Below are 25552 nucleotides of genomic sequence, written 5' to 3' on the forward strand. Positions count from 1 at the left end.
TTTTTTTTTTTCTCATCCGTCCAATAAACCCTGTGTGAAAGCTTCAAACGCAGCAGGTAAGACGTGTGGATACATCAAGGTGAGAGACAGAAACACATCCAGGTTTGTTGCTCGGCATGTAAAAGAGGGAACAATAGCACTGTGGTGGTGATGGAGGTAAAATACAGCTCCTCATTTGACTCTGATTTACATTCTGTGATGACTTTTAAATAACAAAACGGGGTTTTATGTCTCTATGGCATCAACATGTGGGCTTAAAGAACATCAAACACACACACACACACACAAGATGTTTATCTGTTGATCTTTTTGATAGTTGTAGATCTGATAGAATTGTATGTTACTCTGTAGTGTGCAGATGGTCTGTAAGTCCCAAACGACTCCTTGTTGGACATGTAGTGCACTATGTAGTGTGTGATACTACATGAAATACACTTAGAGAGAGAGAACAAAGCCTCAGTGTTATCTTAATCGACTCTCAACATGTACAAGCACCACAGAGCATGTAGACGCCTATATAAAAAGTAAATTGGGGAAGTGGTGGCTCAAGCAGTTAATGCTCTGGGTCACTGATCAGAAGGGGTTGCATCCCTGAGTAAGGCCCTTAACCCTCCATGGGTGCCGTATCACGGCTGACCCTGAGCTCTGACTCCAGCTTCCTAATAAACTGGGATATGCAAAAACATTTCTGCATTTCATTGGCTCTGTACATGCTCTCTGCACAAAGACAATGAAGTTGAATGTTTGGTTGCATATCCCTCACCTGCGATAACTGCTTTAAGTTGGAGACACACACATCATCAACCTGCTACATCTCTTCTGTAGCTTTTTCCCGGTTTTGTATCGCAGCTTCTTTCAGTTGTTGTGTGTGTTTTTTCCCCGTCTCCTGATCAGGAGGGGAAACAGTTTGGTTAAGGTCAAAGGCTTTTATTTTTAACTCATTCTCCAGAGGTGAAACCTATTAACTGTTTAAGCAATCAATCAAACATGACACACCTGAGCAACAAGAAGCACCTGTCGGTCACATGTATTACTCACACTGTTTCTGATCATCTGAAAAGTGGGTGGGTTCAAACAAAGCTGCGATGTCTAAAATTGTTTAACAAATTTAGATGGAAAGGTCAGGAAATGATCTACGTCTTATATGAACATTTGATCTCAAACTAAATGTCTTCTGTGTTTAACAAACAAACAAATAAAAAAAAACGTATAAGAATTACACCTGCTGACTGAAGACTGAGTGTTTTGTTTGTAGAACAATCCTCCGGTTCCAGTTCATAAATTGCGCTCTGGTTCCACCTGGTGGTCAGAGTGTGAATTGCACATTAAAGCATTAAAAACGGTGCTGATGAGCTTTTACTCCAGAATGGAGTGCATTAGCAAAAGGATTAAAGTACAAAACTGCTTCTGGTGAATTTTATTGGTATTTTTATTTTTAGCTTAATGAAGTACACAGATTAGGAATATTAATGTTGTTTATCCAACTTCTATTATTCAGTTGTTATTTAATAAATAGCGAACATTACTGACCAATTAAAGGAATTATTTTTTAAATAATTTTGTATTGAATTATGTGAGTCTCTTCACAGCTGAATACATCACGAAGGTATACTGCTCTTGATCATCCATTATTCTGGAGTTTTCTTCCTGTAAGACACAGCAGTATATTTCAGTATCTGAATCAGAGACTTTATCACTCCTGTGAAACAATCAGATTTTTTTTCTTTAATAAATTTCACATCATGATCATTTTCAACAGTTTGATTTGGATGTTTACCTTTTTAACTCTCTCTGCACTGTGAGCTGTAATTTTCACCTCAGTGTAAGTCAGTTCCTCAAGTTTCCTTACAAGCTAAAGACAGAAAAATCAGATTAATTCTTCTAAACATAGTAAACCAGTAAACTATCCTAAACTCACAGAAACAGAAAGAAGAAGCATTTTCTTGCCTTGATGTTTTTCCTTTTCAGCCAAACCCACACAGGCATGGATATTATTACTAACAGGAAAACTCCAGCTGATATCAGGGCAGGAAGCAGTGAAAGAGAATGATCAGTTTTTCCTGTGAATATTATGATATAATGATAAATGTTTATTCTTAAACATATAACTACAATACACAATATTTATGATTATATTTAGGCTAAAAACCCTGAAATCAGTGAAATATGAATCCTCTATGTACTTTGTCATGTCATTACACTACAGGAAGTTTACACACAGGCATTTCAGTTATAAACAATATTTCTGACCAATCAGATCACTCCATCATCAATATTCATTATTTTTTCCCTAACTAGAGCAAAGTGATGAGAGTTTGGAGTCACTGACGTACCTGAGTTGTGATAACAGAGCTGTGTGGTGTTGAGAGAAGTTGTTTTATAGCTGACAGGGTTTGCAGACACACAGATGTAAGTGTTAGTGTTCTTGTCATGGTGTTGTATTTGAAGTGAGAGATTGAGGGGAACACTGAGATCTGTGTTATTGGTGATGGAGATTCTCTCATTCTCTCTGTACCAGGATAAATTCACATCTTCTCCATTCTCCACAGTGCACAGGAGGAAACACGGCTCTGTGGAAATCGCACTTCGGTTTCCTCTTTGATTTCTTATTACTGGAGCTGATACTGGAGCTAAGAAACAGAAACAGATTAAATACTTTAGTCATGTGAAGCAGAAAGAAAGCCACTGTTTGATTATACAACAGAAACAACAGCTTCTTATCTGCTCAGACATTTAAACAACATGTCATCAGCAGAATTCTCACTCAGTGTAGAAGATCATTTTCCAGGATTATTCCACAGCTGGATTCCCAGTTTATTCCTCATGACTCCTAGGTGTCCCAGTGTAATTATGAAGTTAGGAGACTGAACATGGACAGGAAGGCAAAATGAAACACTTTTACTCACCATAAACACTGACACTGAAAGTCCTAGATGAAAAACGTCCAGTAAGAACTTGGAATAAATAAACTCCAGAATCAGTTCTGCTGATGTTCCTGATGGTTAAAGCTCCACTGATTCTGTCCAGCTGCAGTCGCTCTTTAAATCTCTCACTGATTTCTGTAACAGTTTCTCCTTTAAACACCTGACTGAACAATATTGTTTCCTCTGCTTTCTCAGGTCCATAAATCCACTGAATCTTAGCATCACTCTGAATTCCAGTTATCCCAGTATGGAGAGTTATAGTGGTTCCTTCCACTTCCTGCAGTGTGACCGTCTCGTCTCCAGCTTCACACAGTAAACCTGCATCACAGATTCAGCTTCATCATTTCACTCACAAACTATACTGTGATCTGTGATTGTGAAGGAAAAACACAAACTTACAGCACAGCAGGAGAAGAAGAGTCCTGAGAGTCCTGATTTCTGTTAAAATATTCAGCAGCATGTTTCCGTTTCTCCTCAACATCATTATCAGTGAAGAATGTTGTGTTCAGTGCAGTTCTGTTGCTGCTCTACATTCATCAGAGTGCTGGGTGGAAGTCCTGTCTCAGTGTGTTCAGTTTCTACACGCTCACTACACACTTTCCTCTCACCAATGACACGTGTGTTTGATATGAAGCGACTTTTTCAAATGTATTTAGTGAAGATAAAATTTAAAATTATCTGCTCTTTGTTTGATTAAATTACATTTACAGGAGAGACAGTAATTTTAGTAAAGTTCATTAGAACCAAAACTGAACTGAGTAAAAGTTTGTACACCCTCAGGTAGCCATGCTGTTACATGTTTTACTCTTACAATTTATGAGCCACTTCACAGGCTTTGTGTAAAAATATTAAGTGATGATTTTGTAGTGTAGTCGTCCATCACCACTTCCCCTTTACTGTGTGAGAGACAGAGTTGAACACTGAGAACCAACCACAAACCTCTACACCAACTAGGACAACTGTCACTGTTTTGTTATTTTCTTTTCTCTGCTAATAGTTTTGTGTGTATTTGGAGGCTGTTCATTACAAACACATGGACAGTGAATACTAGTCAGTATTTATATAAAACATTTAGGTACAAATCAGTCCTATATTTAGGCTTAAACGTGTATCTCTGTTGAATTAGTTATACAGTAAACATTACTGCAAAGCAGCTTTACAGAAATCCTGATCTAGTCAAGATTCCAAATGAACAAGTCAGAGGTGATCGTGGTGAGGGAAAACTCCCTGAGACAACATGAGGAAGAACCTTCAGAGGAACCAGACTGAAAAAGGAAAGCATCCTCTTCAGGGTGACATCAGACAGTGATTCCTCTTCTACAGCTGTATGGTATAAAGTCAAACAGCACTGAGTGTTGAAAGGATGGTCATTATGAGTATCAGGGTTTTTATGATTCCAAGTGTTTTAATTTTTAATCTTCAGTCTCCAAGTGAATTTATTATATATACTGAATAAGGTTTTTCCAGTGACTTTGGTATAAACTGTTTCTAATAAGTGCAGACTTTAGTCCAGCCAAGTGGTTCACTGCTGTCCAGTTAATAAAGAAATCAGTAAAATCAACTAAGTTTTCCTCTTTAAATTAATTTTACTGGAGTTGATACTGAAGCTAAGAAACAGAAATGCTTTATTCGTGTACAGCAGGATGGATGTGTTTTTTAAATTATGCAACAGAATTAGTTATCAGAAATTCCAGTCAAAAATAATTTTCCAAGATTCTTCTATCGGTCATATTCCCAGTAGTTTACGTTTTGGACTGAACATAGACAGTGTAAGAGATCCACTGTAGGAGGCATATTAGAATTTATATGCAGAGTTTATTAAATTAATCACAAGCAGGCAATCCGAACAGGAAATGAGAATCAAAAGGTAGAATCAGCCAGAGGTCAGTACATGGGTAAACAGTCAGCGTGGCTAACAAATCCACGAATCCATGAAGAGGAAAACAAATGAATACACATTAATGCAATACAGACAATAAAGAAGGCTTGCTAAGCAAAGAAACTGAGAATACTTCACAACATGGTGAATGTGAGCATCACTTAAATATCTAATAAACAGGAAGCCTGCCCCATTGACCAAATTCTTGACGTCCCACCAGTGCATTGGTAGTTCAGAATCTGCCGTACTGTAAAAGCCGGGGCTCTGACCATGAGAAGGGGAGGGGTTGGGTCGCCAGGGGGCACCAAAGGTCTACAAAGAACTGGCTTCAGTCTAGGGACACAGAATGTGGAGTTGATTTTCATGGAGCAGGGAAGCTACAGGCGGTATGCCAAGGGATTCATCTGCTGCAAGATCTTAAGAGGCCAAATATACCGTGGTGCCAATTTCTTGGACTCCACTCGCAGGGGCAGATCTTTGGTCACCAGCCAGACCTTCTGGCCCTGACGGGATGTGGGTGCTGTGCACCTTTTGTGGTTCATAGTGTGGGTGCTCCTCTGAGTGGCTGCCTGGAGGGCCGGTTTGACCCTCTGCCAGACTCTACAACAACGATCCACCATTTGTTCTGCAACTGGGACCCCTAGCTCCCCATCCTGCTCGGCAAACATGAAAAGAGTAGGCGAACTCACACTCAAAAAGCGACATGCCAAAAGTCGAATGCCATAGTGGGCTATGGGCATACTTAACCCACATCAGGTTTTTGACCCATGTTTCAGGATTGGAGGAGGACAGGCAATGAAGGGAGCATACCAAGTCCCGTTTCAGCCTCTCTGGCCATTTGACTCTGAACCAGTTAGAAAATTAAGGACCCCGATTGCGGCCCCCCACATTATAGTTCTCTCTGGCTGAGTCAGTCCATGAGAAATATGCACAGGGATGCAGCTCCTTTGTAGGCTCTGATTGTTGGTACAGGATAGCCCCTACTCCTATGTTGGAGGCATCAACCTCCATTATGAACTGCTTCTCTGGATCAGGCATCTGAAGCACTGAGGCCAGTTCTTCATAACCCTGATGCCCCGAGTGTAACCCTGATGCATAACCCTGCAGGGCAAATGGGTGTGTGCCCCCCTGAGGCAACACTAGGGGCACTGGGACCCCCAGACTGAAACCAACCCCGTGGCCCAATTTGTGCGGGGTTATGCTGATGCAGCCAGGGAAAGCCCAGGACGAGACATAGCTCAGGAGCTGGGTCACATAAAGCGACACATGTTCTGTATGGCACCCAGTGCATAGTGTAAGTGGAGCCATCTGCATAGTTAAATAAATCTGAAGTTAACATCTCAGTGGTTTACTTTAAACAGTGAATCTTTATAACTAAAAAATAAAAAAGAATAAAATAAGTATGTATTGAATTATGTGAGCCTCTTCACAGCTGAATACATCACAAAGGTATACTGCTCTTGATCGTCCATTGTTCTGGAGCTTTCTTCCTGTAAGACACAGCAGTATATTTCAGTAACTGAATTAGAGACTTTATTACTCCTGTGAAACAAATCTGATTTTTCTTTAATAAATTTCACATCATGATCATTTTCAACAGTTTGATTTAGATGTTTACCTTTTTAACTCTCTCTCCACTGTGAGCTGTAATTTTCACCTCAGTGTAAGTCAGTTCCTCGAGTTTCTTTGGACGCTAGAGACAAACATCAGATTAATTCTTCTAAACATGGCAAACAAGTAAACTATCCTAAACTCACAGAAACAGAAACAAGAAGAATTTTCTTGCCTTATTGTTTTTTCTTTTTAGCCAAACCCACACAGGCATGGATATTATTACTAATATTAAAACTTCAGCTGATATCAGGACCGGAAGCAGCGAACGAGAATGAGCATTTTCACCTGTAAAGATTATGATATAATCATCAATGTAGAAAAATATATATTGTGAAAACCCAATATTCACTGACGTACCTGAGTTGTGATAACAGAGCTGTGTGATGCTGAGAGAAGTTGTTTTATAGCTGACAGGGTTTGCAGACACACAGATGTAAGTGTTAGTGTTCTTGTCAAGGTGTTGTATTTGAAGTGAGAGATTGAGGGGAACACTGAGATCTGTGTTATTGGTGATGGAGATTCTCTCATTCTCTCTGTACCAGGATAAATTCACATCTTCTCCATTCTCCACAGAGCACAGGAAGAAACATGGCTCTGTGGAAAACACACTTCGGTTTCCTCTTTGATTTATTATTACTGGAGCTGATACTGGATCTAAGAAACAGAAACAGATTAAATACTTTAGTCATGTAAAGCAGAATAAAAGCCACTGATTATACAACAGAAACAACAGCTTCTTATCTGCTCAGACATTTAAACAGCATGTCATCAGCAGAATTCTCACTCAGTGTAGAAGATCATTTTCCAGGATTACTCCACAGCAGGATTCCTAGATTTCCCAGTGTAATCATGAAGTTATGAGACTGAACATGGACATGAAGGATACATGAAACACTTTTACTCACCATAAACAATGACACTGAAAGTCCTAGATGAGAGATGTTCAGCAAGGACATTAAGGACAAGTAATAAATAAACTCCAGAATCAGTTCTGCTGATGTTCCTGATGGTTAAAGCTCCACTTTTTCTGTCCAGCTGCAGTCGATCTTTAAGTCTCTCATTAATTTCTGTAAAAGTTTCTCCTTTAAAGACATGACTAATGAATATGTTTTCTTCTGCTTTCTCAGGTCCATAGAAATACAGAATGTTAGCATCACTCTGAATTCCAGTTATCCCAGTATGGAGAGTTATAGTGGTTCCTTCCACTTCCTGCAGTGTGACCGTCTCTTCTCCAGCTTCACACAGTAAACCTGCATCACAGATTCAGCTTCAGCTTAATCATTTCACTCACACACTATACTGTGATCTGTGATTGTGAAGGAAAAACACAAACTTACAGCACAGCAGGAGAAGAAGAGTCCTGAGAGTCCTGATTTCTGTTAAAATATTCAGCAGCATGTTTCCGTTTCTCCTCAACGTCATTATCAGTGAAGAATGTTGTGTTCAGTGCAGTTCTGTTGCTGCTCTACATGACCTTCCCTTACTGTTAGCTTAGCGTCTTTACCGTCCCACATCCATCAGAGCGCTGGGCGGAAGTCCTGTCTCAGTGTGTTCAGTCTCTACACGCTCACTACACACTTTCCTCTGACCAATCAGTCATGAGTTTGATATCAAACAAATTTTTTTAGATTGATTTATTGGAAATTCATGTTAAAATTCTCTTCTGTAGTAGGAAATTTCAGTAACTAAATCCTGAAGAGTAAACTGGACAAAGCATAAGTCAATATAAATTCATTCTGAATATAATGTCATCATAAGATATTATCAGTGAGTATGATATAGTTTTAGAATTTGCTTATGGAAATTAATTATTAAGATTAAGAAGAAACAACATTAATAATTAGTTTTGTTTGCAGAAAGTCATTATCTTTTTGGTCCTTTGAATACTTCACAGGCCTTGTGTAAAAATATTAAGTGATGATTTTGCAGAGTAGTCGTCCATCACCAATTCCCCTTTACTGTGTGAGAGATGGAGAGCTGAACACTGAGAACCACAAACCTCTACACCAACTAGGACAACTGTCACTGTTTCGTCATTTCCTTTCTCTGCTAATAGTTTTGTATGTATTTGCAAGTTGTTCATTACAAACACGTGGGGTACATGTGAATCTGTGTCTAATTATCTAAACACTGTACAGGTAAAATGAAGAAAAAACAGACTGAAAGGGAATCCATCCACTTCTGGATGACACCAAACAGTGCAAATAAATCATGAAGGTTTATTCAGGTCCATGAAGGGTGCCAATAATTCTGAACAATACACAATGTGTGCAGCTTAACAAAACCCACAGTTCAATTCCATGTTCTAATTTCAGTTTGCTTTATTTTCAGCATAGATAATATTATATATATCAGTTTAGGCTGTGAAATATGAACCATGAATCTTTAAATGTGTTTTTGACTAAACTGGACAAATGACTCTTTTACTTCAAAGATTCATTTAAAAAGATTCAGTTGTATGGTTACAGCGCGTGACTAGAAATTTCTGTAAGATTCTTACCAGAAGGTCGCGAATAAAATGTCTGAATGTCTGATCATGATTTTGTTTATGCTCTGCTTCCACCTTGTGGTCATACTCTGTATTGCACATAAAGCATTAAAAAAACATTTTTATTGTGTAATAAAGTAATCAAATATTAATAGAATATAAACTTTTATATACAATAACAACAAGAGTGACATTAATTTAGCTAACCATAAAGTCACTAATCATGATTATATAGTGAGAGTGTGACATGACGAGACAAACACACAACAATATTAGTTCATACAAGATTCAGAAAATAGAATCTGAAATATAATTCCTCTCTAATGGTTATTAAACATAACGAACACCATGTAAAGTTATAAATGTCTCACAATACATACTGAGTATTTACGACCAAATTAATAAATCATTTAAAGTTCTTTTTGAAAAATAATTATGTATTGAATTATGTGAGTTTCTTCACAGCTGAATACATCACGAAGGTATACTGCTCTTGATCATCCATTATTCTGGAGTTTTCTTCCTGTAAGACACAGCAGTATATTTCAGTATCTGAATCAGAGACTTTATCACTCCGGTGAAACAAATCTGATTTTTTTCTTTAATAAATTTCACATCATGATCATTTTCAACAGTTTGATTTGGATGTTTACCTTTTTAACTCTCTCTCCACTGTGAGCTGTAATTTTCACCTCAGTGTAAGTCAGTTCCTCAAGTTTCCTTACAAGCTAAAGACAGAAAAATCAGATTAATTGTCATGAACATGGGAAATGTAAAAACTAAACTAAACACTGGAACAGAAAGATTCATTTTCTTGCCTTGATGTTTTTCCTTTTCAGCCAAACCCACACAAATCCTGTTAGTATTAGTAGCAGGAAAACTCCAGCTGATATCAGGACAGGAAGCAGTGAAGGAGAATGATCGTTTTCTCCTGTGAATATTATGATATTATTATAAATGTTGATTCTTAAACATATAACTACAATACACAATAATTATAATGATATTTAGGCTACAATCCCTGAAATCAGTGAAATATGAATCCTCTATGTACTTTGTCATGTTATGGTTGATATAAATGTCACTGAATGATGTCATTACACTACAGGAAGTTTACACACAGACACTTCAGATATCAACAATATTCCTGACCAATCAGATCACTCCATCATGAATATTCATTATTCTTTTCCTAACTAGAGCAGAGTGATGAGAGTTTGGAGTCACTGACGTACCTGAGGTGTGATAACAGAGCTGTGTGATGCTGAGAGAAGTTGTTTTATAGCTGACAGGGTTTGCAGACACACAGATGTAAGTGGTAGTGTTCTCGTCATGGTGTTGTATTTGAAGTGAGAGATTGAGGGGAACACTGAGATCTGTGTTATTGGTGATGGAGATTCTCTCATTCTCTCTGTACCAGGATAAATTCACATCTTCTCCATTCTCCACAGAGCACAGGTGGAAACACGGCTCTGTGGAAAACACACTTCGCTTTCCTCTTTGATTTCTTATTACTGGAGCTGATACTGGAGCTAAGAAACAGAAACAGATTAAATACTTTAGTCATGTGAGGCAGACTGGTTGCTATTTTTTTATTATGTAATATTATTTCTAATTAGAAAATTTAGTCAAAAATCATTTTGCAGAATTCTTCCATTGACCGTATTCCGAGAAGTTTATACTTTATGACTCCAAGGTGTCTGAACTCTGATTGAACATAAGGACTGATCATGGACCTGAAGGAGACATGAAACACTTTTACTCACCATAAACACTGACACTGAAAGTCCTAGATGAGACACGTCCAGCAATAACATGTAATAAATAAACTCCAGAATCGTTTCTGCTGATGTTCCTGATGGTTAAAGCTCCACTGATTCTGTCCAGCTGCAGTCGCTCTTTAACTCTCTCACTGATTTCTGTAACAGTTTCTCCTTTAAACACCTGACTATTCAATATCTTTTCCTCTGCTTTCTCAGGTCCATAAAACCACACAATCTGAGCATCACTCTGAATTCCAGTTATCCCAGTATGGAGAGTTATAGTGGTTCCTTCCACTTCCTGCAGTGTGACCGTCTCGTCTCCAGCTTCACACAGTAAACCTGCATCACAGATTCAGCTTAATCATTTCACTCACAAACTATACTGTGATCTGTGATTGTGAAGGAAAAACATAAACTTACAGCACAGCAGGAGAAGAAGAGTCCTGAGAGTCCTGATTTCTGTTAAAATATTCAGCAGCATGTTTCCGTTTCTCCTCAACGTCATTATCAGTGAAGAATGTTGTGTTCAGTGCAGTTCTGTTGCTGCTCTACACGACCTTCCCTTACTGTTAGCTTAGCGTCCCACATTCATCAGAGCTCTAGGTGGAAGTCCTGTCTCAGTGTGTTCAGTCTCTATCCGCTCACTACACACTTTCCTCTCACCAATGAGACATGAGTTTGATATGAAACAACTTTTTCAGATGTATTTAGTGGAGATAAAGTTTAAAATTACATTTATAAGATCTGGAGTAAAAGCATCTAGAACAATTTCAGTACAAACAGTTCATTAGAGCTGAAGACCCTCAGGTAGCTCTTCTATTCCATACTTCATTCTTATATGTGACAGTTTTCACTGCTATTTTTGTCGATCTGAATCTGGACATTTATTATTTAAAAAAGATTAATTTGAGTCATAGCAATAACAGTTTAATTTGGACAGAATGATTAAGACTTCACAGGCCTTGTGTAAATACATTAAGTGATGATTTTGCAGTGCAGTCATCCATCACCACTTCCTCTTCACTGTGTGAGAGATGGAGAGCTGAACACTGAGAACCAACCACAAACCTCAACACCAACTAGGGCAACTGTCACAGTTTTGTCATTTCCTTTTTCTGCTAATAACCTGCTTTACATGCCACTGATTGCTCCTCCTTAGGAGACAATTCTGTGGCAGCCCACTCTTCATCATCATACACATCAAGCTCCTCAGAGTCTGATGCAGACAATAACAACATTTCATTCAGATCAGAAGAAATAACAGCGCGAGCTCCCAAAGCGGAAGCAGAGATGTAGGAGTCAGGAGTTTCGTGTTCCATTTCCTCCAACTCAACATGTGATCCCTATGACTGAAGTCGACATGCTACTTTGGGCAGATGTGGGACCTGAGCCATGAGGTGCAGAGCAGAGCTTACAGAAAAGAAAATGCTTACAATTATCACGATCGGCTTTCTTTAAGAGCCGTGGTCATAATGGTCACCAAAACAAACAAAACAAAGAGAATGTGTGTCATTTGCTGTGTTATAGCGTGGACACAGATACACACTTCTTTAAAGTTTTTTAGAAGACATAATAAATGCATAGTATTTTATATCTAACTCTTTTCCCAATCTTTGACAGACAAGACAGACAGACACCAAATCATAGACAGAGTGCTTCCTGAAGACAAAGAAGCTGGAGTGATGTTATGTAGATGATCCTACATGGACTTGCAGGCACCCATTATTTGATCACATGACCCCCACAGAGCTTCAGACACTGCTTATGCAAAGAGGCAGCATTGAGTTCCCTCGAAAGGAAACTGTTTCTAATAAGTGAAGGCTTTAGTCCATCCAAGTGGTACACTGCTGTCCAGTTAATAAAGAAATCAGGAAACCCAACTTTGTTTTTCTCCTTGATTGATAGTATTCCCATAATTTTACATCTAATGACTCCTAGGTGTCTGACCTCTGATTGAAGTTTTGGAATGAACATAGATATGAAGGAGACATGAAACACTTTTACTCACCATAAACACTGACACTGAAAGTCCTAGATGAGAGATGTTCAGTGATGACTTGTAATAAATAAACTCCAGAATCAGTTCTGCTGATGTTCCTGATGGTTAAAGCTCCACTGATTCTGTCCAGCTGTAGTCTCTCTTTAAATCTCTCACTGATTTCTGTAACAGTTTCTCCTTTAAACACCTGACTGTTCAATATCTTTTTCTCCGCTTTCTCAGGTCCATAAAACCAAACAATATGAGCATCACTCTGAATTCCAGTTATCCCAGTATGGAGAGTTATAGTGGTTCCTTCCACTTCCTGCAGTGTGACCGTCTCATCTCCAGCTTCACACAATAAACCTGCATCACAGATTCAGCTTAATCATTTCACTCACAAACTATACTGTGATCTGTGATTGTGAAGGAAAAACACAAACTTACAGCACAGCAGGAGAAGAAGAGTCCTGAGAGTCCTGATTTCTGTTAAAATATTCAGCAGCATGTTTCCGTTTCTCCTCAACGTCATTATCAGTGAAGAATGTTGTGTTCAGTGCAGTTCTGTTGCTGCTCTACACGACCTTCCCTTACTGTTAGCTTAGTGTCTTTACTGTATCACATTCATCAGAGCGCTGGGTGGAAGTCCTGTCTCAGTGTGTTCAGTCTCTATATACGCTCACTACACACTTTCCTCTCATCAATGAGACTTTTGTTTGATATGAAATGACTTTTTCAGATTTGTTTATTGGAAATAAGTGTTAAAATTCTCTTCTGTAGTAGAAAATTTCAGTAACTAAATCCTAAAGACTGAACTGGACTAATCATGATTCACTATAAAATCATTCTGAATATAATGTTATCATAAGATATTATTAGTGAGTATAATATAGTTTTAGATGAATTTGCTTCTGGACAATAATTATTAAGATTATGAAGTAACAACATTAATAATTAGTTTTTTTTGCATGAACTCATTATTTATTCTGGTCCTTTGAATACTTCACAGGCTTTGTGTAAAAACATTAAGTGATGATTTTGCACTGTAGTCGTCCATCACCACTTCCCCTTTACTGTGTGAGGGACAGAGTGTTGAACACTGAGAACCACAAACCTCTACACCAACTAGGACAACTGTCACTGTTTTCACATTTCCTTTCTCTGCTAATATTTTTGTGTGTATTTGCAGGTTGTTCATTACAAACACGTGGGGTACATGTGAATCTGTGTCTAATTATCTAAACACTGTACAGGTAAAAAAAGAAAAAAAAAACAGACTGAAAGAGAATCCATCCACTTCTGGATGACACCAAACAGTGCAAATAAATCATAAAGGTTTATTTAATTTCATTAAGGGTGCCAATAATTCTAAGATTCATTTAAAAAGATTCGGTTGTTTGATTACAGCTCGTGACTAGAAATTTCTGGAAGATTCTTAACAGAAGGTTGCAACTAAAATGTCTGGATTTCTGATCCTGATTTTCTTTATGCTCTGCTTCCACCTTGTGGTCAAACTCTGTATTGCACATGAAGCACTAAAACGCTGTTAACGTGCTTTTGCCACAGACAGACTGAGTATATTTCTGCAATAACTGTCAAAAGTTTTTAAAAAAACATTTTTATAATGTAATAAAGTAAACAAATACAGAATATTAACTTTTATCACACAATAACAACAAGAGTGACATTAATTTAGCTAACCATAAAGTCACTAATCATGATTATATAGTGAGAGTGTGACATGACGAGACAAACACACAACAATATTAGTTCATACAAGATTCAGAAAATAGACTCTGAAATATAATTCCTTTCTAATGGTTATTAAACATAACGAACACCATGTAAAAATATAAATGTCTCACAATACACACTGAGTATTTACGACCAAATTAATAAATCATTTAAAGTTCTTTATAAAAAATAATTATGTATTGAATTATGTGAGTTTCTTCACAGCTGAATACATCACGAAGGTATACTGCTCTTGATCATCCATTATTCTGGAGTTTTCTTCCTGTAAGACACAGCAGTATATTTCAGTATCTGAATCAGAGACTTTATCACTCCTGTGAAATAAATCTGATTTTTTTCTTTAATAAATTTCACATCATGATCATTTTCAACAGTTTGATTTGGATGTTTACCTTTTTAACTCTCTCTGCACTGTGAGCTGTAATTTTCACCTCAGTGTAAGTCAGTTCCTCAAGTTTCCTTACAAGCTAAAGACAAAAAATCAGATTAATTCTTAAACATAAGAAATGTAAAAACTAAACTAAACACTGGAACAGAAAGATTCATTTTCTTGCCTTGATGTTTTTTCTTTTCAGCCAAACCCACACAAATCCTGTTAGTATTAGTAGCAGGAAAACTCCAGCTGATATCAGGGCAGGAAGCAGTGAAGGAGAATGATCGTTTTTTCCTGTGAATATTATGATATTATAAATGTTGATTCTTAAACATATAACTACAATACACAATAATTATAATTATATTTAGGCTAAAATCCCTGAAATCAGTGAAATATGAATCCTCTATGTACTTTGTCATGTTATGGTTGATATAAATGTCACTGAATGATGTCATTACACTACAGGAAGTTTACACACAGACACTTCAGTTATCAACAATATTCCTGACCAATCAGATCACTCCATCATGAATATTCATTATTCTTTTCCTAACTAGAGCAAAGTGATGAGAGTTTGGAGTCACTGACGTACCTGAGTTGTGATAACAGAGCTGTGTGATGCTGAGAGAAGTTGTTTTATAGCTGACAGGGTTTGCAGACACACAGATGTAAGTGTTAGTGTTCTCGTCATGGTGTTGTATTTGAAGTGAGAGATTGAGGGGAACACTGAGATCTGTGTTATTGGTGATGGAGATTCTCTCATTCTCTCTGTACCAGGATAAATTCACATCTTCTCCATTCTCCACAGAGCACAGGAGGAAACACGGCTCTGTGGAAAACACACTTCGGTTTCCTCTTTGATTTCTTATTACTGGAGCTGATACTGGAGCTAAGAAACAGAAACAGATTAAATACTTTAGTCATGTGAAGCAGACTGGTTGCTATTTTTTTATTATGTAATATTATTTCTAATTAGAAAATTTAGTCAAAAATCATTTTGCAGAATTCTTCCATTGACCGTATTCCGAGAAGATTATACTTTATGACTCCAAGGTGTCTGAACTCTGATTGAACATAGGGACGGATCATGGACACGAAGAAGACATGAAACACTTTTACTCACCATAAACACTGACACTGAAAGTCCTAGATGAGAAACGTCCAGTAAGAACTTGTAATAAATAAACTCCAGAATCAGTTCTGCTGATGTTCCTGATGGTTAAAGCTCCACTGATTCTGTCCAGCTGCAGTCTCTCTTTAAATCTCTCACTGATTTCTGTAACAGTTTCTCCTTTAAACACCTGACTGTTCAATATCTTTTCCTCTGCTTTCTTAGGTCCATAAAGCCACAGAACCTGAGCATCACTCTGAATTCCAGTTATCCCAGTATGGAGAGTTATAGTGGTTCCTTCCACTTCCTGCAGTGTGACCGTCTCGTCTCCAGCTTCACACAGTAAACCTGCATCACAGATTCAGCTTCAGCTTCATCATTTCACTCACACACTATACTGTGATCTGTGATTGTGAAGGAAAAACACAAACTTACAGCACAGCAGGAGAAGAAGAGTCCTGAGAGTCCTGATTTCTGTTAAAATATTCAGGAGCATGTTTCCGTTTCTCCTCAACGTCATTATCAGTGAAGAATGTTGTGTTCAGTGCAGTTCTGTTGCTGCGCTATACGACCTTCCCTTACTGTTAGCTTAGTGTCTTTAATGTTCCTCATTGTACAGCCACAGAGGCGGAAGTCCTGTATCACTGTCTTCAGTTTTTTTTCAAATAGATTTAATGGAGACATTAAGATTAGATTGGGCAGAATCGTGTGCAAAAAAATATTAAGTGATGATTTTGCAGTGTAGTCGTCCATCACCACTTCCCCTTTACTGTGTGAGAGACAGAGAACTGAACACTGAGAACCACAAACCTCTACACCAACTAGAACAACAACAGTTTAATCTAAATTAAATGTACACTAGTTAAACAATGCACAGGACAAATGGTAAATGTACATTATCATTTTATTATTACATCTACTACATAATCCAGAATAAACCAAAAGAGACAGTGGTAAGAAAAATAAAAAATTTCCCTGAAGTGAAATGAAAAAGAAACTGAGAGAAGAAAAGAAGAAACCAGGAAGAACCAGACTGGCACCAGTTCGTGTGATTAGTTTTTAGTCATTATTTTTCTGTGCTATAAAGTAAAAAAAAAAAACTATAAAATTAAACAGGGCTGAGTGAAATTAACAGCCTAACTAGCTAAGTAACAAAATCTTCCATGCACCGACACCATTCACCTTAAAGAGCTGCAGTTTCTATGTTCCCGTTTTTCTTTGTACAAATGCCAAATAGACCGTAACCTGATGTAATGAAACATGAAACCTACATCAGTGTTTTTCCTGCAGTAATTTGTAGCACAACTTTTAGTAGTTTAATTATATTTACTAATAAATTTATTATTACCAAATACTTCCAATAATACCAAATAAGTTGTAATATGTGAACTGACTAGTTTTTAGATCTGTAAAGTACAGAAACATTTCATCTGATTTGTGTCTTTATTTTTTAGAAAAATTTGAGGAACTGACTTACGCTGACGTGAATATTAAAGCTCACACTGCAGAGAGAGATAAAGAGGTAAACTTCTGAAGAAAAGGATTTGGTATAAAAATCACAGGAGTGATAAAGTGATAAAGTCTCCCCCTGATTCAGATACTGAAATCTACTGCTGTGTCTTACAGGAAGAAAACTCCACAGTAACGGATGGTGAAGTGGAGAGAGACTCTGTGATGTATTAATTCAACACATCACTGAATCCTTCTTGTACTACTATTTTTGTAACAACAACAACAACAACAACAAAACAATAATAATAATCCTAAATGTCTGAAGGAGCGATGCAGAAGGTCTTTTCTCCCTACTGCTATTAGACTTTACAATCAGAGCTGCTCTCAGTGAACCGGTCACCATAATACACACTGTTCATATTGATTTTTATACTGTGTTCTAACTGTGTAATAACCTGTCATCATAATACACACTGTTGTATGTGATATTCTTAAACTGTGTAATTAAAATCCAGTTCAATACAAGAGTGCAATAACAACAATTTAAGATGTGCAATAACCAAGTGCAATTGTTTGTGTTTTTGTGAAATTATTATTATTGTTATTCTTATTTTTCTTCTGTATTTATATAGATTTCTTTATCTTTCTGCTTCATATTTGCATTTTCTTTCTTTTGTTGCTGCTGTAACGTGGAAATTTCCCCACTGTGGGACGAATAAAGGTTTACCTTATCTTATCTTAATAATAATAATAATAATAATAATAATAATAATAATAATAATAATAATAATAATAATAATAATAATAATGAGGACACTGAGACATGTGAATCCAGCCGACCTCATGTTTTTGCACTGCTGCTAATGCTGTGTCACAGGGCAGAGTAACACACTCGAAGGAAAACTCTATCTGCCCTCTTCTCATGCTCATAGGCACGTGATTGGCTAGTGCTGTTGTGAATGACCGGGAACAGAGTATCCTCCTCCCACCCCGAAAACACGTCCAGATTTCTCTTGCACTGGACATCCTGATGATGAAGGTTAGGACTGATGAAGTTGAAGATGTTTTAATCACTGAACACTTTATAACTTACATGATACAAGGAATGACTTCAGATACAAGAGACCTAAACTTCTATTTATTTATTTATTTATTTAAATTCTATTTTTAATCACGTTTAAGGTTTATCTCTCATGTTGTCTCAGGGAGTTTTTCCTTGCCACCGTTGTTAAGTGTGGCAACGTTAAGTGTATATCCAGACTTTAATGTAAAGCTGCTATGGATATAAATCCAGATTGTTGTGTAATTTATATGGTTCATGCTTGTAGTGTACTGCCCAAATAAAGATCATGTGGAGTAATATGCAGTAATGTCTATACAATAAATACAAAAATCCTTTAAAAACAAGAATGGCATGGTCCACACAGGCCAATGATCAGAGCTCTGAGTGGAGCAGTGATGAGGATGGAGAGAGTTGTACTGTGTATTAGACTCCATATGAAGTGTTTATTAAAGGAATCACAAGCAGACAATCCAAACTCAAAACATGAATCGAAAGGTAGAATCAGGCAGAGGTCAAAACACGAGCAAACAGTCACCATGCCTAAAAAATCCAAGAAACCAGGAAGCGAAAAACAGGTCAATATACAAATGAGGCAATATAGACAATAAAGAAGGATTGCTACGCGAGGAAACTGAGAACACTTCTCAATATGGTGAACATGTGCATGACTTATCTTACAAACAGGAAGTGAACTTTGACATGTGAATGGGTTCAATATTCAGGGCAATGGATACCTCTGGTGTGAGGATGGGTGATGCGAGGGGAGCAAAGGTACAGACATGAAAGACTTTGACATGACGAGACAAACACACAACAATATTAGTTCATACAAGATTCAGAAAATAGACTCTGAAATATAATTCCTTTCTAATGGTTATTAAACATAACGAACACGAATGTAAAGATATAAATGTCTCACAATACACACTGAGTATTTACGACCAAATTAATAAATCATTTAAAGTTCTTTTTGAAAAATAATTATGTATTGAATTATGTGAGTTTCTTCACAGCTGAATACATCACGAAGGTATACTGCTCTTGATCATCCATTATTCTGGAGTTTTCTTCCTGTAAGACACAGCAGTATATTTCAGTATCTGAATCAGAGACTTTATCACTCCTGTGAAATAAATCTGATTTTTTTCTTTAATAAATTTCACATCATGATCATTTTCAACAGTTTGATTTGGATGTTTACCTTTTTAACTCTCTCTGCACTGTGAGCTGTAATTTTCACCTCAGTGTAAGTCAGTTCCTCAAGTTTCCTTACAAGCTAAAGACAAAAAATCAGATTAATTCTTAAACATAAGAAATGTAAAAACTAAACTAAACACTGGAACAGAAAGATGCATTTTCTTGCCTTGATGTTTTTTCTTTTCAGCCAAACCCACACAAATCCTGTTAGTATTAGTAGCAGGAAAACTCCAGCTGATATCAGGACAGGAAGCAGTGAAGGAGAATGATCGTTTTTTCCTGTGAATATTATGATATTATTATAAATGTTGATTCTTAAACATATAACTACAATACACAATAATTATAATGATATTTAGGCTACAATCCCTGAAATCAGTGAAATATGAATCCTCTATGTACTTTGTCATGTTATGGTTGATATAAATGTCACTGAATGATGTCATTACACTACAGGAAGTTTACACACAGGCATTTCAGTTATAAACAATATTTCTGACCAATCAGATCACTCCATCATGAATATTCATTATTCTTTTCCTAACTAGAGCAGAGTAATGAGAGTTTGGAGTCACTGACGTACCTGAGTTGTGATAACAGAGCTGTGTGATGCTGAGAGAAGTTGTTTTATAGCTGACAGGGTTTGCAGACACACAGATGTAAGTGTTAGTGTTCTTGTCATGGTGTTGTATTTGAAGTGAGAGATTGAGGGGAACACTGAGATCTGTGTTATTGGTGATGGAGATTCTCTCATTCTCTCTGTACCAGGATAACTTCACATCTTCTCCATTCTCCACAGTGCACAGGAGGAAACACGGCTCTGTGGAAAACACACTTCGCTTTCCTCTTTGATTTCTTATTACTGGAGCTGATACTGGAGCTAAGAAACAGAAACAGATTAAATACTTTATTCATGTGAAGCAGAATGAAAGCCACTGTTTGATTATACAACAGAAACAACAGCTTCTTATCTGCTCAGACATTTAAACAACATGTCATCAGCAGAATTCTCACTCAGTGTAGAAGATCATTTTCCAGTATTATTCCACAGCTGGATTCCCAGTTTATTCCTCATGACTCCTAGGTGTTCCAGTGTAATTATGAAGTTATCAGACTGAACATGGACATGAAGGAGACATGAAACACTTTTACTCACCATAAACACTGACACTGAAAGTCATCATTTCACTCACAAACTATACTGTGATCTGTGATTGTGAAGGAAAAACACAAACTTACAGCACAGCAAGAGAAGAAGAATCCTGAGAGTCCTGATTTCTGTTAAAATACACTCTATACACTCACTACACACTTTCCTCTCATCAATGAGACGTGTGTTTGATATGAAACAACTTTTTCAGATGGATTTTGTGGAGATAAGGTTCTTTGATTGAATTACATTTACAAGATCCAAGATTTCTAACAAGTGATACAGTAATTTTAGTAAAGTTCATTAGAACTGAAACTGAACTGAGTAAAAGTTTGTGCACTCTCAGGTAGCCATGATGTTACATGTTTAACTCTTACAATTTATGAACCACTTCACAGGCCTTGTGTAAAATCATTAATTGATGATTTTGCAGTGTAGTCGTCCATCACCACTTCCCCTTTACTGTGTGAGGGACAGAGTGTTGAACACTGAGAACCACAAACCTCTACACTAACTAGGACAACTGTCACTGTTTTGTCGTTTCCTTTCTCTACTAATAGTTTTGTGTATCTTTAGAGGTTGTTCATTACAAACACGTGGGGTACATGTGAATCTGTGTCTAATTATCTAAGCACTGTACAGGTAAAATGAAGAAAAAACAGACTGAAAGGGAATCCATCCACTTCTGGATGACTCCAAACAGTGCAAATAAAATAATGAAGATTTGGTTCACTTCGAAGATTCATTTAAAAATATTTGGTTGTTTGGTTACAGCACGGGACTAGACATTTCTGGAAGATTCTCAGCAGAAGGTTGCGAATAAAATGCCTGGATGTCTGATCCTGATTTTCTTTATGCTCTGCTTCCATCTTGTGGTCAAACTCTGTATTGCACATGAAGCATTAAAACGCTGTAACGCGCTTTTACCAAAGGCAGATTTTTGTATTTTTTATTTAAAAAAAAAAGTTTTTATTGTGTATTAAATTAATGAAATAGAGAAAATTAGCTTTTATCACACAATATCAACAAGAGTGACATTAATTTAGCTAACCATAAAGTCACTAATCATGATTATATAGTGAGAGTTCTTTTTTGAAAAATAATTATGTATTGAATTATGTGAGTTTCTTCACAGCTGAATACATCACGAAGGTATACTGCTCTTGAACATCCATTATTCTGGAGTTTTCTTCCTGTAAGACACAGCAGTATATTTCAGTATCTGAATCAGAGACTTTATCACTCCTGTGAAACAAATCAGATTTTTTCTTTAATAAATTTCACATTATTATTCACTGTGAGCTGTAATTTTCACCTCAGTGTAAGTCAGTTCCTCACGTTTCTTTAGAAGCTAAAGACAAAAAATCAGATTAATTCTTAAACATAAAAAATGTAAAAACTAAACTAAATACTGAAACAGAAAGATGCATTTTCTTGCCCTGATGTTTTTCCTTTTTAGCCAAACCCACACAGGCATGGATATTATTACTAACAGGAAAACTCCAGCTGATATCAGGGCAGGAAGCAGTGATGGAGAATGATCAGTTTTTCCTGTGAATATTATGATATAATGATAAATGTTTATTCTTAAACACATAACATCAATGCACAATATTTCTAACATTATTTAGGCTAAAAACCCTCAGTGAAATAGGAATCTATGTACTTTTTTCATGTTATGATTGATATAAATGTCACTGAATGATGTCATTACACTACAGGAAGTTTACACACAGGCATTTCAGTTATCGGCAATATTTCTGACCAATCAGATCACTCCATCATGAATATTCATTATTCTTTTCCTAACTAGAGCAAAGTGATGAGAGTTTGGAGTCACTGACGTACCTGAGTTGTGATAACAGAGCTGTGTGATGCTGAGAGAAGTTGTTTTATAGCTGACAGGGTTTGCAGACACACAGATGTAAGTGTTAGTGTTCTTGTCATGGTGTTGTATTTGAAGTGAGAGATTGAGGGGAACACTGAGATCTGTGTTATTGGTGATGGAGATTCATACACATCAAGCTCTTCAGAGTCTGATGCAGACAATAACAATATTTCATTCAGATCAGAAGAAATAACAGCGCGAGCTCCCAAAGCGGAAGCAGAGATGTAGGAGTCACTTGTTTCTTGTTCCATTTCCTCCAACTCAACATGTGTTCCCTATGACTGAAGTCGACATGCTACTTTGGGCAGATGTGGGACCTGAGCCATGAGGTGCAGAGCAGAGCTTACAGAAAAGAAAATGCTTACAATTATAACGATCGGCTTTCTTTAAGAGCCGTGGTCATAATGGTCACCAAAACAAACAAAACAAAGAGAATGTGTGTCATTTGCTGTGTTATAGCGTGGACACAGATACACACTTCTTTAGAGTTTTTTAGAAGACATAATAAATGCATAGTATTTCATATCTAACTCTTTTCCCAATCTTTGACAGACAAGACAGACAGACACCAAATCATAGACAGAGTGCTTCCTGAAGACAAAGAAGCTGGAGTGATGTTATGTAGATGATCCTACATGGACTTGCAGGCACCCATTGCTTGATCACATGACCCCCACAGAGCTTCAGACACTGCTTATGCAAAGAGGCAGCATTGAGTTCCCTCGAAAGGAAACTGTTTCTAATAAGTGACGGCTTTAGTCCATCCAAGTGGTACACTGCTGTCCAGTTAATAAAGAAATCAGGAAACCCAACTTTGTTTTTCTCCTTGATTGATAGTATTCCCATAATTTTACATCTAATGACTCCTAGGTGTCTGACCTCTGATTGAAGTTTTGGAATGAACATAGATATGAAGGAGACATGAAACACTTTTACTCACCATAAACACTGACACTGAAAGTCCTAGATGAGAGATGTTCAGTGATAACATGTAATAAATAAACTCCAGAATCAGTTCTGCTGATGTTCCTGATGGTTAAAGCTCCACTGATTCTGTCCAGCTGCAGTCGCTCTTTAAATCTCTCACTGATTTCTGTAACAGTTTCTCCTTTAAACACCTGACTGTTCAATATCTTTTTCTCCGCTTTCTCAGGTCCATAAAACCAAACAATATGAGCATCACTCTGAATTCCAGTTATCCCAGTATGGAGAGTTATAGTGGTTCCTTCCACTTCCTGCAGTGTGACCGTCTCATCTCCAGCTTCACACAGTAAACCTGCATCACAGATTCAGCTTAATCATTTCACTCACAAACTATACTGTGATCTGTGATTGTGAAGGAAAAACACAAACTTACAGCACAGCAGGAGAAGAAGAGTCCTGAGAGTCCTGACTTCTGTTAAAATATTCAGCAGCATGTTTCCGTTTCTCCTCAACATCATTATCAGTGAAGAATGTTGTGTTCAGTGCAGTTCTGTTGCTGCTCTACACGACCTTCCCTTACTGTTAGCTTAGCGTCTTTACTGTATCACATTCATCAGAGCGCTGGGCGGAAGTCCTGTCTCAGTGTGTTCAGTCTCTATATACGCTCACTACACACTTTCCTCTCATCAATGAGACTTTTGTTTGATATGAAATGACTTTTTCAAATTTGTTTATTGGAAATAAGTGTTAAAATTCTCTTCTGTAGTAGAAAATTTCAGTAACTAAATCCTAAAGACTGAACTGGACTAATCATGATTCACTATAAAATCATTCTGAATATAATGTTATCATAAGATATTATTAGTGAGTATAATATAGTTTTAGATGAATTTGCTTCTGGACAATAATTATTAAGATTATGAAGTAACAACATTAATAATTAGTTTTTTTTTGCATGAAGTCATTATTTATTCTGGTCCTTTGAATACTTCACAGGCTTTGTGTAAAAACATTAAGTGATGATTTTGCAGTGTAGTCGTCCATCACCACATCCCCTTTACTGTGTGAGGGACAGAGTGTTGAACACTGAGAACCACAAACCTCTACACCAACTAGGACAACTGTCACTGTTTTCACATTTCCTTTCTCTGCTAATAGTTTTGTGTGTATTTGCAGGTTGTTCATTACAAACACGTGGGTTACATGTGAATCTGTGTCTAATTATCTAAACACTGTACAGGTAAAAAAAGAAAAAAAAAACAGACTGAAAGAGAATCCATCCACTTCTGGATGACACCAAACAGTGCAAATAAATCATAAAGGTTTATTTAATTTCATTAAGGGTGCCAATAATTCTAAGATTCATTTAAAAAGATTCGGTTGTTTGATTACAGCTCGTGACTAGAAATTTCTGGAAGATTCTTAACAGAAGGTTGCAACTAAAATGTCTGGAATTCTGATCCTGATTTTCTTTATGCTCTGCTTCCACCTTGTGGTCAAACTCTGTATTACACTTGAAGTATTAAAACGCTGTTAACCTGCATTTACCACAGACAGACTGAGTATGTTTCAGCAATAACTGTCAATAGTTTTTTTTTTAAAGGTTTTTAATGTGTAATAAAATAATCAGAGAGAGAATATTAACTTTTATCACACAATAACAACAAGAGTGACATTAATTTAGCTAACCATAAAGTCACTAATCATGATTATATAGTGAGAGTGTGACATGACGAGACAAACACACAACAATATTAGTTCATACAAGATTCAGAAAATAGACTCTGAAATATAATTCCTTTCTAATGGTTATTAAACATAACGAACACCATGTAAAGATATAAATGTCTCACAATACACACTGAGTATTTATGACCAAATTAATAAATCATTTAAAGTTCTTTATGAAAAATAATTATGTATTGAATTATGTGAGTCTCTTCACAGCTGAATACATCACGAAGGTATACTGCTCTTGATGATCCATTAT

At 36.8% G+C, this 25552-nt stretch overlaps 5 protein-coding genes across 6 annotated transcripts; all 5 read right to left on the reverse strand.

The window, feature by feature from the left end:
* Positions 1-1621: 1621 nt before the first annotated feature.
* On the reverse strand, positions 1622-3445 carry LOC131349143 (natural killer cell receptor 2B4-like). The gene is made up of 4 exons (XM_058384556.1): positions 3324-3445; positions 2907-3242; positions 2334-2630; positions 1622-1647 (listed from the first exon to the last, which is right to left on the reverse strand). The coding sequence occupies exons 1-4, from the start codon at positions 3406-3408 to the stop codon at positions 1622-1624; spliced, it is 744 nt and encodes a 247-aa protein (XP_058240539.1). The 5' UTR covers positions 3409-3445.
* Positions 3446-4763: 1318 nt separating this feature from the next.
* Positions 4764-7993, reverse strand: LOC131348939 (natural killer cell receptor 2B4-like). The gene is made up of 5 exons (XM_058384187.1): positions 7755-7993; positions 7323-7667; positions 6775-7071; positions 6422-6702; positions 4764-6293 (listed from the first exon to the last, which is right to left on the reverse strand). The coding sequence occupies exons 1-4, from the start codon at positions 7837-7839 to the stop codon at positions 6557-6559; spliced, it is 873 nt and encodes a 290-aa protein (XP_058240170.1). The 5' UTR covers positions 7840-7993; the 3' UTR covers positions 4764-6293; positions 6422-6556.
* Positions 7994-8784: 791 nt separating this feature from the next.
* On the reverse strand, positions 8785-13230 carry LOC131348938 (SLAM family member 7-like). 2 transcript variants are annotated; one of them, XM_058384185.1, is made up of 7 exons: positions 13094-13230; positions 12677-13012; positions 10672-11007; positions 10141-10437; positions 9724-9836; positions 9559-9633; positions 8785-9428 (listed from the first exon to the last, which is right to left on the reverse strand). In XM_058384185.1, the coding sequence occupies exons 1-7, from the start codon at positions 13176-13178 to the stop codon at positions 9351-9353; spliced, it is 1320 nt and encodes a 439-aa protein (XP_058240168.1). In that variant the 5' UTR covers positions 13179-13230; the 3' UTR covers positions 8785-9350. The 2 variants fall into 2 exon arrangements, with proteins under 2 accessions (XP_058240168.1, XP_058240169.1); XM_058384186.1 differs by lacking the exons at positions 12677-13012; positions 13094-13230 and adding an exon at positions 11089-12228.
* Positions 13231-13816: 586 nt separating this feature from the next.
* LOC131349330 (natural killer cell receptor 2B4-like) lies at positions 13817-16473 on the reverse strand. Its single transcript, XM_058384933.1, has 6 exons — positions 16324-16473; positions 15901-16236; positions 15370-15666; positions 14956-15068; positions 14794-14868; positions 13817-14663 (listed from the first exon to the last, which is right to left on the reverse strand). Exons 1-6 carry the CDS (start codon positions 16406-16408, stop codon positions 14586-14588), a joined length of 984 nt encoding a protein of 327 aa, XP_058240916.1. The 5' UTR covers positions 16409-16473; the 3' UTR covers positions 13817-14585.
* Positions 16474-20103: 3630 nt separating this feature from the next.
* Positions 20104-24117, reverse strand: LOC131349144 (natural killer cell receptor 2B4-like). The gene is made up of 3 exons (XM_058384557.1): positions 23996-24117; positions 23579-23914; positions 20104-20480 (listed from the first exon to the last, which is right to left on the reverse strand). Exons 1-3 carry the CDS (start codon positions 24078-24080, stop codon positions 20104-20106), a joined length of 798 nt encoding a protein of 265 aa, XP_058240540.1. The 5' UTR covers positions 24081-24117.
* Positions 24118-25552: the final 1435 nt, after the last annotated feature.

This window comes from Hemibagrus wyckioides, linkage group LG29 (assembly GCF_019097595.1).
Source record: "Hemibagrus wyckioides isolate EC202008001 linkage group LG29, SWU_Hwy_1.0, whole genome shotgun sequence".
Taxonomy (NCBI): domain Eukaryota; kingdom Metazoa; phylum Chordata; class Actinopteri; order Siluriformes; family Bagridae; genus Hemibagrus; species Hemibagrus wyckioides.

Coding starts and splice junctions, on each gene's coding strand:
- LOC131348939 (XM_058384187.1), bottom strand. CDS start 7,839: ATGACGTTGAGGAGAAACGGAAACATGCTGCTGAATATTTTAACAGAA. Junction 7,668..7,754: donor TCTTCTTCTCCTGCTGTGCT/GTAAGTTTGTGT, acceptor TCTGTGATGCAG/GTTTACTGTGTGAAGCTGGA. Junction 7,072..7,322: donor TTTCAGTGTCATTGTTTATG/GTGAGTAAAAGT, acceptor TCTGTTTCTTAG/ATCCAGTATCAGCTCCAGTA.
- LOC131349143 (XM_058384556.1), bottom strand. CDS start 3,408: ATGATGTTGAGGAGAAACGGAAACATGCTGCTGAATATTTTAACAGAA. Junction 2,631..2,906: donor TTTCAGTGTCAGTGTTTATG/GTGAGTAAAAGT, acceptor TCTGTTTCTTAG/CTCCAGTATCAGCTCCAGTA. Junction 1,648..2,333: donor GCTCTGTTATCACAACTCAG/GTACGTCAGTGA, acceptor TGTGTCTTACAG/GAAGAAAACTCCAGAATAAT.
- LOC131349144 (XM_058384557.1), bottom strand. CDS start 24,080: ATGATGTTGAGGAGAAACGGAAACATGCTGCTGAATATTTTAACAGAA. Junction 23,915..23,995: donor TCTTCTTCTCCTGCTGTGCT/GTAAGTTTGTGT, acceptor TCTGTGATGCAG/GTTTACTGTGTGAAGCTGGA. Junction 20,481..23,578: donor TTTCAGTGTCAGTGTTTATG/GTGAGTAAAAGT, acceptor TCTGTTTCTTAG/CTCCAGTATCAGCTCCAGTA.
- LOC131349330 (XM_058384933.1), bottom strand. CDS start 16,408: ATGACGTTGAGGAGAAACGGAAACATGCTCCTGAATATTTTAACAGAA. Junction 15,667..15,900: donor TTTCAGTGTCAGTGTTTATG/GTGAGTAAAAGT, acceptor TCTGTTTCTTAG/CTCCAGTATCAGCTCCAGTA. Junction 14,664..14,793: donor GTGCAGAGAGAGTTAAAAAG/GTAAACATCCAA, acceptor TGTGTCTTACAG/GAAGAAAACTCCAGAATAAT.
- LOC131348938 (XM_058384185.1), bottom strand. CDS start 13,178: ATGACGTTGAGGAGAAACGGAAACATGCTGCTGAATATTTTAACAGAA. Junction 11,008..12,676: donor TTTCAGTGTCAGTGTTTATG/GTGAGTAAAAGT, acceptor TCTGTGATGCAG/GTTTACTGTGTGAAGCTGGA. Junction 10,438..10,671: donor TTTCAGTGTCAGTGTTTATG/GTGAGTAAAAGT, acceptor TCTGTTTCTTAG/CTCCAGTATCAGCTCCAGTA.